This window comes from Podarcis vaucheri, assembly GCF_965113315.1.
Source record: "Podarcis vaucheri genome assembly, chromosome: 1".
Classification (NCBI taxonomy): domain Eukaryota; kingdom Metazoa; phylum Chordata; class Lepidosauria; order Squamata; family Lacertidae; genus Podarcis; species Podarcis vaucheri.
Window position 1 is genome coordinate 124,314,929 of NC_138759.1, and position 12,941 is coordinate 124,327,869.

Sequence of the window (12,941 nt, forward strand, 5' to 3'; positions counted from 1 at the left end):
CAAGCAAATGAAAGCCATTTCCCCTCAAATAGTTTGAGATTAACATTAGTATTTCCACCCTGCCGGTAGATAGCAACTATTTTAGTACCAGCCTCTTCGAAGGTAGTTATAGCTTTTCCTCATTACAAGAGAAAGTTGCAATTTGTAAAGTAATTGTGGCCCATTGGAGGCAGTTCATTTACATATGGGTTTATTTATAAATACACTGTCCTTTAGTTCTGTTTTCTGTTGCTAACATGTTTTTTTGTTTACCAAAAAGGCTTTTTTTGCTTGAAGAACACACTCAGTTTTAAAGTCTAAGCAGTCTATACTTGTTCATCACAGCCTATAGAATTAAGTCAATTTTATGCTTCGTACATAAATGGCTCCTGCAATCGTCCTAGAATCAGCTATCCCATTTTTTGTGTGGATGTGTTGTGGTGGACCCATGTCCTTTTTAGTTTCATAGCAGAACTACCAGTGACTGTTTGTAGTGACCCAATGAGTAAAATACCTGGGCTTGACATTTGACATTCTTTATTGTAGAGGAGAAACTATGATGATTGTATTTGCCTCTTGACAGTTTCCCCATAAACTGAATCTAAACTTAATATACTTGAGCTGTACCACTTCTGAACGTAAGATTTATTTTCAGGATTACCAAATTCAGTGGTGTTGCATTTTACAACATAATAAACATGCTTACAAAAAAAACCCAAAGGTGGTTTGCTTTTTCTTCCCCCCATCTATGCCTGTGTGTTCTCAGTGGAAGCATATTAATTAAACTTTTCATACTTACTTTCTATAGCAGCTTTACAAAACACATTTGCTGAGTGATTGGGGGGAAGGAGTCAAGTCTGAACTTGTGTATTGTGAAACGTGCACTGCTGGGACTCTAGTTTGCTTAAGAGGATTGTACTGCTTTTAGGGTTGTATAGAGGAGCTGTAGAACTAATATTTCTGGAGTTGAAGTGAGACACAAAAGCCTTAGCCACTGAACAGCCTATGCAACAGAATCAGTCTCTTAATTCCCTCCACAATCTAGACTCACTCCAGAAAGCAATTCCCTTTTAACAAAAAGGCACACCATGGGAAACCATTACAGTGGTACCTCTGGTTACATACGCTTCAGGTTACAGACTCCGCTAACCCAGAAATACTGCTTCAGGTTAAGAACTTTGCTTCAGGGTGAGAACAGAAATCGTGCGGCAGCAGCGGAAGGCCCCATTAGCTAAAGTGGTGCTTCAGGTTAAGAACAGTTTCAGGACCTCCAGAACGAATTAAGTACTTAACCAGAGGTTCCACTGTATTCCATTAGCAACCAAACACACCGAAGGTGTGCCACAATTACACACGTGTTATTAGGCACTGCCACTTATTTACAGTCTTCAAACTTTCTGTGTGTCATTTATGGTCTGCCAACACAGAATGCAAAAGACATGGGATCATTAAAAGGTTATCACGGCAGGAATAGGGGAACCCCTCCCCCCCCACACCTCTAGCAATGCTGCTTATTTTGCAAATTCATCCTTTTACTGAATGGCTCTGATACGCAGAGTGTGCCTGTAACAAAATCTATATACCACTTGATTGCAATAAAAGCGGCTTACTGGACAGAACCCTACAGAATGGGCATATTATTTTGGGGGGCACGCCTGGTAAAAACTGACTCCACCACCAGATGAGTTACGAGAGCTGGAACTATTACCTGCCTCTGCCCTGTAAATGCTTTCAGCGTTAAGTCGTTAAAGCGTTCCTGTATTTAGGAAAAGATCATCAGTTAGATAATAGAGAATTCTGCTCTTTAAAACTGGACACAGCAACAACCGTGATCCTGTTGCTGAACTCTGTAGTAACTATTAGCTGCAAATCCTGATCCACCTGTTCAGTTTTGTTTTAATGACACAACAATACACAATTAAGACAGGAAGAAGCAATTTTCTTTTGAAATCCTACAGGGGAAAATGAGCTGGCAGTGCAGAAAAGTAAACATTTCCTCTAGTATCTTCATGTATTCTGATAGAATCGTACAGTTGGCAGCATCCCCCATCGCTATCAGGTCCAACCTGCGCCCCCCCCCCCCGGCAGTGCTGGAACCTTTTGCCCAACATGGGGGCTTGAACCCATGACCTTAGTAGTAAGTGACATGCTCTACCAACTGAGATATCCCTCAGGATCTTGAAAGTTCCTGGGGGACTCCCTGCCACCCCAGTGCTCTGTATTTGGTGAATGATCTTGTTCCCACACACTTTCACTTAGCTTTCCTGTAGGCCAAAATGGAATTGCAAGTGTTAGAATAGGCACAAGTGCTGTGTACTTGGGGTACAATGTTTATGTCAAGCTACACCCCATGGAACAGGGGGTGTACGGTGGTACCTCTAGATGTGAACGGGATCCATTCCGGAGCCCCGTTCGCATCTAGAAGCAAACGTAACTAGCGACAGCGCGTCTGTACACGTGTTGCTTTTCGCCGCTTCTGCGCGTGAGATCATTTTGAGCGTCTGCTCATGCGGCGAAACCCGGAAGTAACGCGCTCCGTTACTTCCAGGTTGCCGCAGAGCGCCACTCAAACGTGCTCATCCCGAAGCACATTCAACCCGAGGTATGACTGTACTTTGAAAGAGACACAACTAGAACTCCAGTTAGTCAGAAATGCGCAGTTAACAGTACCCCACCAAGGAGTCCTGATTTGTATGCATTTTGCTTCTCTTTTGACACAGCAACAAAACCAGATTTGATTTCTGCAGAAAATCTAGGCTTCCAATTTGAACGTTCTTGGTGCTTTGTTTTTAAAAGAACATTCCATTTCACAGGGAACAAGCTAGGAATGCATGCAAAGCTAATAAAACCAAATCGCCATAAGCACATACCAACTGACACACACAAACAAGTTGCTGGAAAATAAGTTATGCCCTGGATCACTAGCCTAAACCACTATTTTCGTAACAAAAGAACAAACCCTTTTAACTTTTTAAAGCTGCGATTTCGGCAAACAAAGCAGTACAGCAGCAATACATAAGGCACTGCAGTGCTCAGAAACCAGAACTACATAATATGGATTCTACAGCCGTTATAGGTCCTCAACTCACAAGTGGCTAAAGTCTTGATGCAGGCCGAGCCAGTCAGCCCTTATGTTCAATAATCTGGACATAGCTGGAAAAGAAAAGAAAAAAAGACAGTTTACCCAAGTGACAATGACGAATGACACTTAACATTCTACACTTTTGGTGGAATGCTTCATCCTACAAATCCGCTTTTAACCAGCTGAAGAGCAGCTCTTGAGTCGCATGGCCTGTGCACCAGCTTATTCACTATTATTTAAAGGAGGCTGCTTGGAGAGATGCAAGCAGATACAATGCCCTGCATTAACTCGAAAAGCAGTGGGGCAAAGCCAAGTCTGCACAATGGCCTATTTTCCACTTCATCATCACTCCCCCCTCACACACCCAAAAACGGTGTCTCTTAACAGGAGACCAGGGTTAAAATTGGGATTGCTATAAATTGCACCGGCTGGCTTTGAGTAAGGTAAAGGTAAAGGGACCCCTGACCATTAGGTCCAGTCGTGATCGACTCTGGGGTTGCGGTGCTTATCTCACTTTATTGGCCGAGGGAGCCGGCGTACAGCCACTTCTGGCTGACTAAGCCACTTCTGGCGAACCAGAGCAGCGCATGGAAACGCCATTTACCTTCCTGCCTGAGCGGTACCTATTTATCTACTTGCACTTTGAAGTGCTTTCGAACTGCTAGGTGGGCAGGAGCAGGGACCGAGCAACGGGAGCTCACCCCGTCACGGGGATTTGAACCGCCGACCTTCTGATCAGCAAGTCCTAGGTTCTGTGGTTTAACCCACAGCGCCACCTGCGCGTAAGTTATTAGTTAAATTGGTGTTTAAGATAAAAGGGACAGCTCAGTTATGCTGCCTTAAGGAAAAAACCTTATAGCCATAGTCTACACTGGGGTCGGCAACCTGCGGCCCACGGGGGTCATTTAACCGGCCCACGAGCTGCCCCCGAACCGAATCGCCTGCTTGGTGAGTCCCCACACGCTGCGCTAAACCGGAGCAACATGGTGCAGGGACTCGCTTCTGCAGCGTTGAAAATTGTGTCTGCACAGACGCCGGAAATCGTGGGCGCGTGCACTCACACACGCGCAATCGGGCCCACGGAGGGATCTCTGCTGGAGTGAACCGGCCCAGGCGAGGTAAAACTTGCCAACCCCTGGTCTACACTTCTGCTCATTGGAGGAAATCCAGAGTTGAACATCCCCTAGCAAAGGGGGAAAGGTTGTTGTTTAGTCGTGTCTGACTCTTCGTGACCCCATGGACCAGAGCACACCAGGCACTCCTGTCTTCCACTGCCTCCCGCACTTTGGTCAAACTCATGCTTGTAGCTTCGAGAACACTATCCAACCATCTCGTCCTCTGTTGTCCCCTTCTCCTTGTGCCCCCCATCCTTCCCAACATCAGGGTCTTTTCCAGGGAGTCTTCTCTTCTCAGGTGGCCAAAGTATTGGAGCCTCAGCTTCACAATCTGTCCTTCCAGTGAGCACTCAGGGCTGATTTCCTTCAGAATAGAGAGGTTTGATCTTCTTGCAGTCCATGGGACTCTCAAGAGTCTCCTCCAGAACCATAATTCAAAAGCATCAATTCTTTGGCGATCAGCCTTCTTTATGGTCCAGCTCTCACTTCCATACATCACTACTGGGAAAACCATAGCTTTAACTATACGGACCTTTGTTGGCAAGGTGATGTCTCTGCTTTTTAAGATACGATTTTGCTTTAAAGCTAACAGACTCCAGTGTAGCTTTTTCAGTTCTGCAGGGCAGAGGTTTTCAACCTTTTTGGAGTCCACTGCTTCCTCAACCAACTACATTCTTTCTGTGGCTCCCCTGTGGGGCTCAGGAGCTCAGTTGTGTCACCCCTTGCCTGCCGAGCTGTCAGCCCCTCACCCCTTTCTTGGACACTCTTGTGGAGGGTTCCCTCAGCCTCCTTCCATCTCCCTTCTCCTCTCCTTAGGAATCCTCACGTGCTTGCTTGCTTGCTTACTGAGGCCACCAGCACCCCGGCTGGTCCCAGAGGCACCATTCGCTTCAACAAACAGCTGTGCAAGCCCCTGGAGGGGGAGAGGTGAGGGCATCAGAGAAGAGGGTGGGAAGGAGGGAGGGCAAACCTGACCGCGATTCAAGGCACCCCAGGGTGCCACAATGCACTGGTTGAAAACCACTGCCGTAGGGGATTGCTGAAGCACACCTGAAGAGTTTACTAACTGCTGCTCAGCAAGAAGCTCTTCCCTGTGTTACTCAGATGTTACTAAGTACGTTTCCGAGCACAATTCAAAGTGTTGGTGCTGACCTCTAAAGCCCTAAACAACCTCGGTCCTGTATACCTCAAGGAGCGTCTCCACCCCCATTGTTCAGCCCGGACACTAAGGTCCAGCGCTGAGGGCCTTCTGGCGGTTCCCTCACTGCGAGAAGCCAAGTTACAGGGAACCAGGCAGAGGGCCTTCTCGGTAGTGGCACCCGCCCTGTGGGAACACCCTCCCAGCAGATGTCAAGGCAATAAACAACTATTTTACTTTCAAAAGACAACTGAAGGCGGCCCTGCTTAGGGAAGTTTTTAATGTCTGATGCTGTACAGTGGTACCTTGGGTTACATACGCTTCAGGTTACAGACTCTGCTAACCCAGAAATAGTGCTTCAGGTTAAGAACTTTGCTTCAGAATAAGAACAGAAATCGGGCTCCGGTGGCGCGGCGGCAGCGGGAGGCCCCATTAGCTAAATTGGTGCTTCAGGTTAAGAACAGTTTCAGGTTAAGAACGGACCTCCGGAACGAATTAAGTACTTAACCCAAGGTACCACTGTATTGTTTTTAATATTCAGTTGGAAGCCGCCCAGAGTGGCTGGGGAAACCCAGCCAGATGGGCGGGGTATAAATAATAAACTATTGTTATTATATTATTTAAGATTATGCTAAGTCTCTCGGGGATGGCGGCACTATGTGAATTTCTTGCATCCATGACAAAAGCGTGACCGACAGATAAGCAACGCTTCAGAAGCCCCCGGGCTTTGTGGTTTACTCACCATCATGTCTGCAGAGCCTATCGCTCGTTTGACCTCGTCAAACTCTTCCGGGGACATTGGCAAGAGGTTATCCGTGCTCTGCAGTTTGGAGGGGTGGCTGCAAGATAAGAAGGAGGGAGCGGGAAGAAAACAACAAGAACGTGACTGTTTCTAATGAGCTGGGAGCAACCAGGGAATCACTAGTCCTGGTATCAGCAAGGTTGGGGAACCAGACGCCGAGCAGATGTTGGGGGATCAGTGCCCACCTTCCCCAGCAAAAGGCCAAACTGGGTGTGACTGATGGGAGTCAGAGCTAACAGCATCTGGAGGGAGACTGGTTCTCCTCACCCCTGCAGTACAGGATACCTCTGGCCAAACTGTTAATTTAAAGTGCTCGAAACCATTAAGAGTTGCCCAAAGGCAAGGTAAGCCCTTCTTGCCCTGCTAAGACAATCGGATCGCCTCAAACAGCACAGTAGAATTTTAACAGCACCCCCCAGCATATACGTCCAGCATTACCCTTGCCAATACAGGAGCCAAACTGGAACCAGACCCAAGTGGGGAGTCATCCCTGTACACAGAGGCCTAACTGGCAATGCAAGCGTTAAGTTAGGATAGCCACACCTTCGGAGGCGGTTCCTATTTGATACATGGCGCATGCAATCCATGCTCAGGCATGCACAGTTAAATATAAACAGCCCGGTAAGGAGCTAGCGCACAAATTCAGAGGGGCAGGGAGAGATCATGTGTTTGAATATCCTACATGCTGCACACAGAAAAAGCAGCATACTGGAAAGAATATACAGAGGCAACCCTCCCAACTTTAAGCAGCACACATCTTTGACCTGTTCCTATTCACAAAGAAGCACCTTTTCCTTCACGCATGGCAAAATGCAAACGTGAGGCAAGAAGATGAAAGCATGCTGTAAGGAGATGGCCTTAAAAGTCTTCCAACTGTTGCCATGTCATACATTATTATTATTATTATTATTATTATTATTATTCTAAAAACAATGACTTTGCCTATTTGTTAGGACACTTTGGGAGGCTGGGCCAGTGTGACATTAAAAATTAGGGCTGCAAACTTTAATTAAAAACCCTTTAAATCAATTTTAAAAGGCAATCCTGGTTAATTGGACAACACCTTTAAAAAAAATATGGTTAGTTAAGAGAAATATCTACACTGACCGTTAGTGGTTTTCCAGGGATTCCCACACCTACAAGGAGACACCAGAGGTCTGATTGCAAAGCTACTGCGCTACTGCTAAGCTATAGCTCCACCCATTTACCCATATATGGTTGATGATGTCATTCCAGGGGGAGTGGCTACAAAGCTGATGGAGCCTGCTCCCCGATGGATGAACAAGAGAAAAGTCTGGAATATTATTTAACTTACAGTGGCATACTGTGTTCTCAATTATATAGCTGGAAACTGATAAAAGGGCTCTCTAGGATAGAGAAGGAGCCTATATACTTTATTAGCATTAAAGAACTGGGAACTGTATCAAAACACATACAACAAGACAAGTGTCCCTGCCTTCTAGGCTTACAATCTAATTTGTTTAGAGAGAGTCATAAGGATGGGGAACAATCTTATCTATCTATCTATCTATCTATCTATCTATCTATCTATCCATCCATCTACTTCACACACACAAGGGGCAAGTTTTAAATCAGAATATTGAAACACACTAACTGAAGGAGCAGACTGGGTTTTGTGGGGGGAGGTGTTGAGTGTTCCAGTGGGAAAGAGAGGGGGCAGCTAGGGAATAGAGGGTGCAATTTGGGGTTTATGGAGGAAGGGGAACCAAAGGAATGCAGACAGTGGGCAGGGAGACCGCAAAGAGCAAAGGAAAGAATGATCTGAGTGGTGGGACAAGCAGAAGGGGGCACGGAGAAAACAGAAACCAGGTTTCTCCCCCCACTTAGGAAGTTGCCTGCCTAAAGCATTGCTGCTCCTTTGTGCAGAACCACTTGTGGGCTCAAGCTCAGGCTCCGAGTCCCTTCCCTTTAGACTCCCCCCACCCCCAGCTGCATCCCCTTGCCAGCTGACAACCCAGGAGTCGTAACCCTTTGCCCCCCTTCCAAAAACAAAACAAAACAACAAACAAAAAAGCCCTGGGGAAATCTGGTTGTCCATCCCAAATTAAGTACCACCAAAGAAGCACATTATACCAATATCCAAAATTAACATTTTATTTTGACATTTCTTTGTGCGTGAGGTTTTTCCGCCCCCCGAGTGCGCAGTGCATCACGAAGTGGTGATGTGTTTGGAAGGCAAGATGTGTTTGGGAGGGGCTTCTGCAGTCAGCCTAGGCATGAACAGGTTATATAGTTCAGCTGTGCTGGTACCCCAGAGGTCACTATGAAGGTCCACACTGCAAAAGCAGCAAGGAAGGTGTGTGTGTATGTGGGGTGGCGGGGGTGGGGGTGGGGAGTGTTCTACCCTGTAATAACAACACAGGAATTTCACTTCTTAGCATCTATCACAGGTTGTTTTGTTTTTAAAAGTACATTCAGCTGTCTTCTCAGCAAACTCACACTTCAGACACAGAGATTAATTCAGTTTTGATGTATCCTTTCCCTCCGCCGTCCACATCCATGGGTTCTGCGGCTAAAATGATGAAAGAAAAACACATACAAAACCCAGTTTTAGTAACTACGGCTGGTTCATCCAGCCAAAAACGGCCAACTTCCGGAGGGCCGTGCAGATATTCCAACCCCTAGTATAACAACAACAACAACAACAACATTATTATTATTTATACCCCGCTCATCTGGCTGGGTTTCCCCAGCCACTCTGGGTGGCTTCCAACAGAATATTAGTAAAGGGACCCCTGACCATTAGGTCCAGTCGTGGCTGACTCTGGGGGTTGCGGCGCTCATCTCGCTTTATTGGCCGTACAGCTTCCGGGTCATGTGCCCAGCATTACAAGCCGCTTCTGGCGAACCAGAGCAGTGCACAGAAACGCTGTTTACCTTCCCACCGGAGCGTTACCTATTTATCTACTTGCACTTTGACATGCTTTCGAACTGCTAGGTTGGCAGGAGCAGGGACCGAGGAACAGGAACTCACCCCATCGTGGGGATTCGAACCGGCAACCTTCTGATCGGCAAGTCCTAGGCTCTGTGGTTTAACCCACAGTGCCACCCGCATCCCTAACAGAATATTAAAATACTACAAAAGCACTCCCTACTTTTCTTGGGACTTGACTTTAATGTAAAGACAACGGTTGGGTTTCCTCAAACAAGACTTGCCAGTGGAAGCCCCCAGCAAGGACTTCCGCTCGTACAATGGGGCTCCCCCACCCTCTGTACCCAATTGGCTTGGGGTGGGGCTAAGAGAGACCCTCCACAACGGCACGAGGTGGGTGGGGGGGGGGAGAGGTGGGGTTGTTCTGCCCGGCAAGATGAAACACCTGTGCCGATTGAAAACACTGATGTTGGAATTCCAACCCTGTAACAATACTGTCCATATTGGCGACTATGACATCGCAGTGGATGCACCCAGAATTGTCAAAACGTGCATCGTCAGGTCTAGAACTGGGGGGAAAGCCAGTGCTATTTTTCTGGGGGACACACATACCCATAATCATTTTGTGAATCCAAGTCTGGCCTCATTGAGGGGCAGTATTTCAATATGAGTAGGAAAACTTTTTTTGAAGAAAAAAAGCACTGGAAAAAGCAATGGACAAGACTACATTTCAAATCACCCGCTTGCTGCTATTCCCTGCTATTTTCCTTACAGCTTCCCCCTTTCCCCCACAAGTGCCATCCCTGTTTGAGGTCCAGGGAAAAAATATGGGGCGGCACTCCCAATTTTGTGTGCAATGAGAGGGAATTGTTTTTGGTTTTTTTTAAAGAACATGGCCTTCCACCGCTACAAATTCAGCTACTGATGCTTCATGGAACTGACCACAACACAGGTTTTTGTTTCAAAGGAAGAGTACTCACTCTCTTTGGGCCTGGAGTAGTATTTTCCAAAGGCATTGTCTTTGGGAATATCTGGATAAAGAAATTTCAGGGGGTTTTCCGGAATATTCTCAGCCGCCATCACCTTGTAGCTGCGAATAATATCGGGCAGGCTAACCGCGGAGAGTTCCTTCTTTGTGTAGGGCTCCACTGAGTGACATAAATTATCTGGTACATAGCCGGGGGGTGGGGGTGGAGAGAGACAAAAATTAAAAGCAAGCTCAGAAACTCAGCTTTCAACCCACTTGGCCTGCTAAGAAGCTAACAGAACTCAGAAAGCTGCTATCTACAGTTTATCCTTCACATTAGGGTTGCCATTCACCACCACCCAAGTCTGTAACAGAAGAGAAATTTAGCAGGTGAGGAGCTTTCCCTCAGAGTTAAAAGGAGGGAGGCTCTTAAGAAGTTGCCAACTTCAGCTTCCATTTTTTTTAAAAAAATATTTTTTATTAGTTTTCAATTACAATAATCCAATGAAAGCCTCATTATGCCAATACAACATTATAATTGATAATGCCAATCTTTCAAATGTCAAATTATATAATTTATGTGCCCATCCCCCCCGCGTGCTATGTAATTTCTGTGTTCCATAATCTTATAAATTCCAATTACACAGCAGTCAGAAAAACAAACCAGCTTCTCCTTCCATGTTTTTCTCCATTCTCTCGTTTCTCTCAAAATCCCTGCCTGGGCTCCCTTTCCCACAGTTATGCTAAGAGGAAAACAGGGAGCAAGAGACTTGTTTCAAAGGAAGGCACATCCCATTTTTTTATTTTTGAGAAATTGGGGTGCAAGAGGAAATTTCCATAGCCTAGCGATAAGCATTATTATTGTGTAGGAGGCCCAATTCAAAAAACAACTGTGCTGGGAGAGCAAGGCTCCAACAAACATGGGAGGATTTGCTGCCACAAAAAAATAACAACACAAACAAATATACAGGCTGTATACACCGTATTTTTCACCCTATAGGACGCACCGGCCCATTGGACGTACCTAGATTTGGGGGGGGAATAAAGGGGAAAAATTATTCCCCCACACACACACACCCAGGCACAGGGTTGGGGCGGAGGAAGCCCGAGCTTCCCCCGATCCCAGAACAGGAGCTGAGCGCAGCTTCGGCATCACTCCGGGGGGTTGCGTGGAACTGCGCCGATCCCGGGAGTGCAGGCAGCTCTGCGCAACCGGCTTCGCACCGGGCTCCCTAGGGCTGCGCAGAGCCTTCTGAAGCCTGGAGAGGGAGAGGGATCGGTGCGCACCGACCCCTATCGCTCACCAGACTTCAGCAAAAGCCTGTATTCGCCCCATAGGACGCACACACATTTCCCCTTCATTTTTGGAGGGGAAAAAGTGCGTCCTATAGGGCGAAAAATACTGTAACTATATAAGTTCTTTTTAAATGTGATTCAACATTTCATATCAAAATATATGGTTCTATGGACCAACATATCATATAAACGAAACATTATTATGATAAATTAAAGTCCAGCAGATTAATCAGGAAATACAATCTATTCAGTTCTTATACTGGTAATATCCACAGTGTGGAATTCTTATATCAATCTTGGTAGTGTTCCACGTGAAGATGCTTTTAAGAATTCTAGCATTCCTTGTATGCAGGTATCAGATGAAAAACTTGGAAGAATGGCACATGCACAACATTTTAAAAAATGGAACGCTTCATGAATTTGCGTGTCATCCTTGTGCGGGGACCATGCTAATCTACTCTGTATCATTCCAGTTGTAGTACAGTGGTACCTTGGGTTAAGTACTTAATTTGTTCTACAGGTCCGTACTTAACCTGAAACTGTTCTTAACCTGAAGCACCACTTTAGCTAATGGGGCCTCCTGCTGCCACCGCGCCGCCGGAGCTCGATTTCTGTTCTTATCCTGAAGCAAAGTTCTTAACCTGAAGCACTATTTCTGGGTTAGCGGAGTGTGTAACCTGAAGCGTATGTAACCTAAAGCGTATGTAACCAGAGGTACCACTGTATATGTGCTGCCACAAAAAAATATGCAATGGATGGGTTTTTAAAAAATAATAATAATTAATGTATTTTTAAAAATTTAAGCCCTTGAACACAAAATGAGCATTCTTTTTGAGTGTTTGCCTACCATTTTGTGGTCCTTCTGCCCAGGTAAAAGTGATGGCTCCTTCTCGACTACTTTCACTGAACCTCAGGAGGAAGGTACCGGTGGGCTTATTCTTGAGCAAGCAACGTTCTCGTTCTTTGCTTATGAAGCCTATGATGCTTCTGAAAAGTCAAAAAGAGAAGAGCACAGATGCACAAAAACGTTGTGTGACAGGACTTAGGCCTTCTAGTAAGTCAAGAGGACATCAACCTGGGGCCCTGAAGGTATTGTCTAGAGATTCCCAACTCTTCTCACACGCCAATGAACAGGGCTGATGGACATCAAAGTCCAGCAACATCCAGAGCGCACCAATTTATGGTAAAGTCCTATCCGCCCACAACTGCTGAAACGGCTTACAGATGAGTATTTCCAGTACGTTTCCGAGAACAATTCAAAGAGTTGGTGCTGACCTTTGAAGCCCTAAACGGCCTCGGCCCAGTATACCCAAAGGAGCGTCTCCACCCCCATCATGGCAGCAGTATAGATTTAGGAGAATCATTGCAGTGAAAGTTGGGTTTTACTATTAAGTAAGAAAATACCCACCTTCACTGACCACAAAATCAAAAGTTGCATTATAAATCAGGGATGCGAATTGCTAATTGTTCCTCATTTCCTTCATCTTAATTTGGAGGGGAGGGGTGAAGACAGAACCTTTTCACAGTTTAAAGAAAAGGTAAAGGGACCCCTGACCATTAGGTCCAGTCGTGACCGACTCTGGGGTTGCGGCGCTCATCTCGCTTTATTGGCCGAGGAAGCCGGCGTACAACTTCCGGGTCATGTGGCCAGCATGACTAAGCTGCTTCT

At 46.1% G+C, this 12,941-nt stretch overlaps 1 protein-coding gene across 1 annotated transcript in view; it reads right to left on the reverse strand.

Moving 5' to 3' along the window:
- Positions 1 to 499: 499 nt before the first annotated feature.
- The window catches only part of STAT1 (signal transducer and activator of transcription 1), a 45,715-nt gene continuing 33,273 nt past the window's right edge, over positions 500 to 12,941 (reverse strand). The window contains exons 20-24 of the mRNA XM_082238611.1: positions 12,120 to 12,259; positions 9,990 to 10,175; positions 8,577 to 8,649; positions 6,057 to 6,153; positions 500 to 3,132 (exon numbers count right to left, since the gene is read on the reverse strand). Of these exons, the coding sequence (XP_082094737.1) occupies positions 3,115 to 3,132; positions 6,057 to 6,153; positions 8,577 to 8,649; positions 9,990 to 10,175; positions 12,120 to 12,259 (514 nt within the window). The 3' untranslated portion in view covers positions 500 to 3,114. The remainder of the gene's footprint in view (positions 3,133 to 6,056; positions 6,154 to 8,576; positions 8,650 to 9,989; positions 10,176 to 12,119; positions 12,260 to 12,941) is intronic.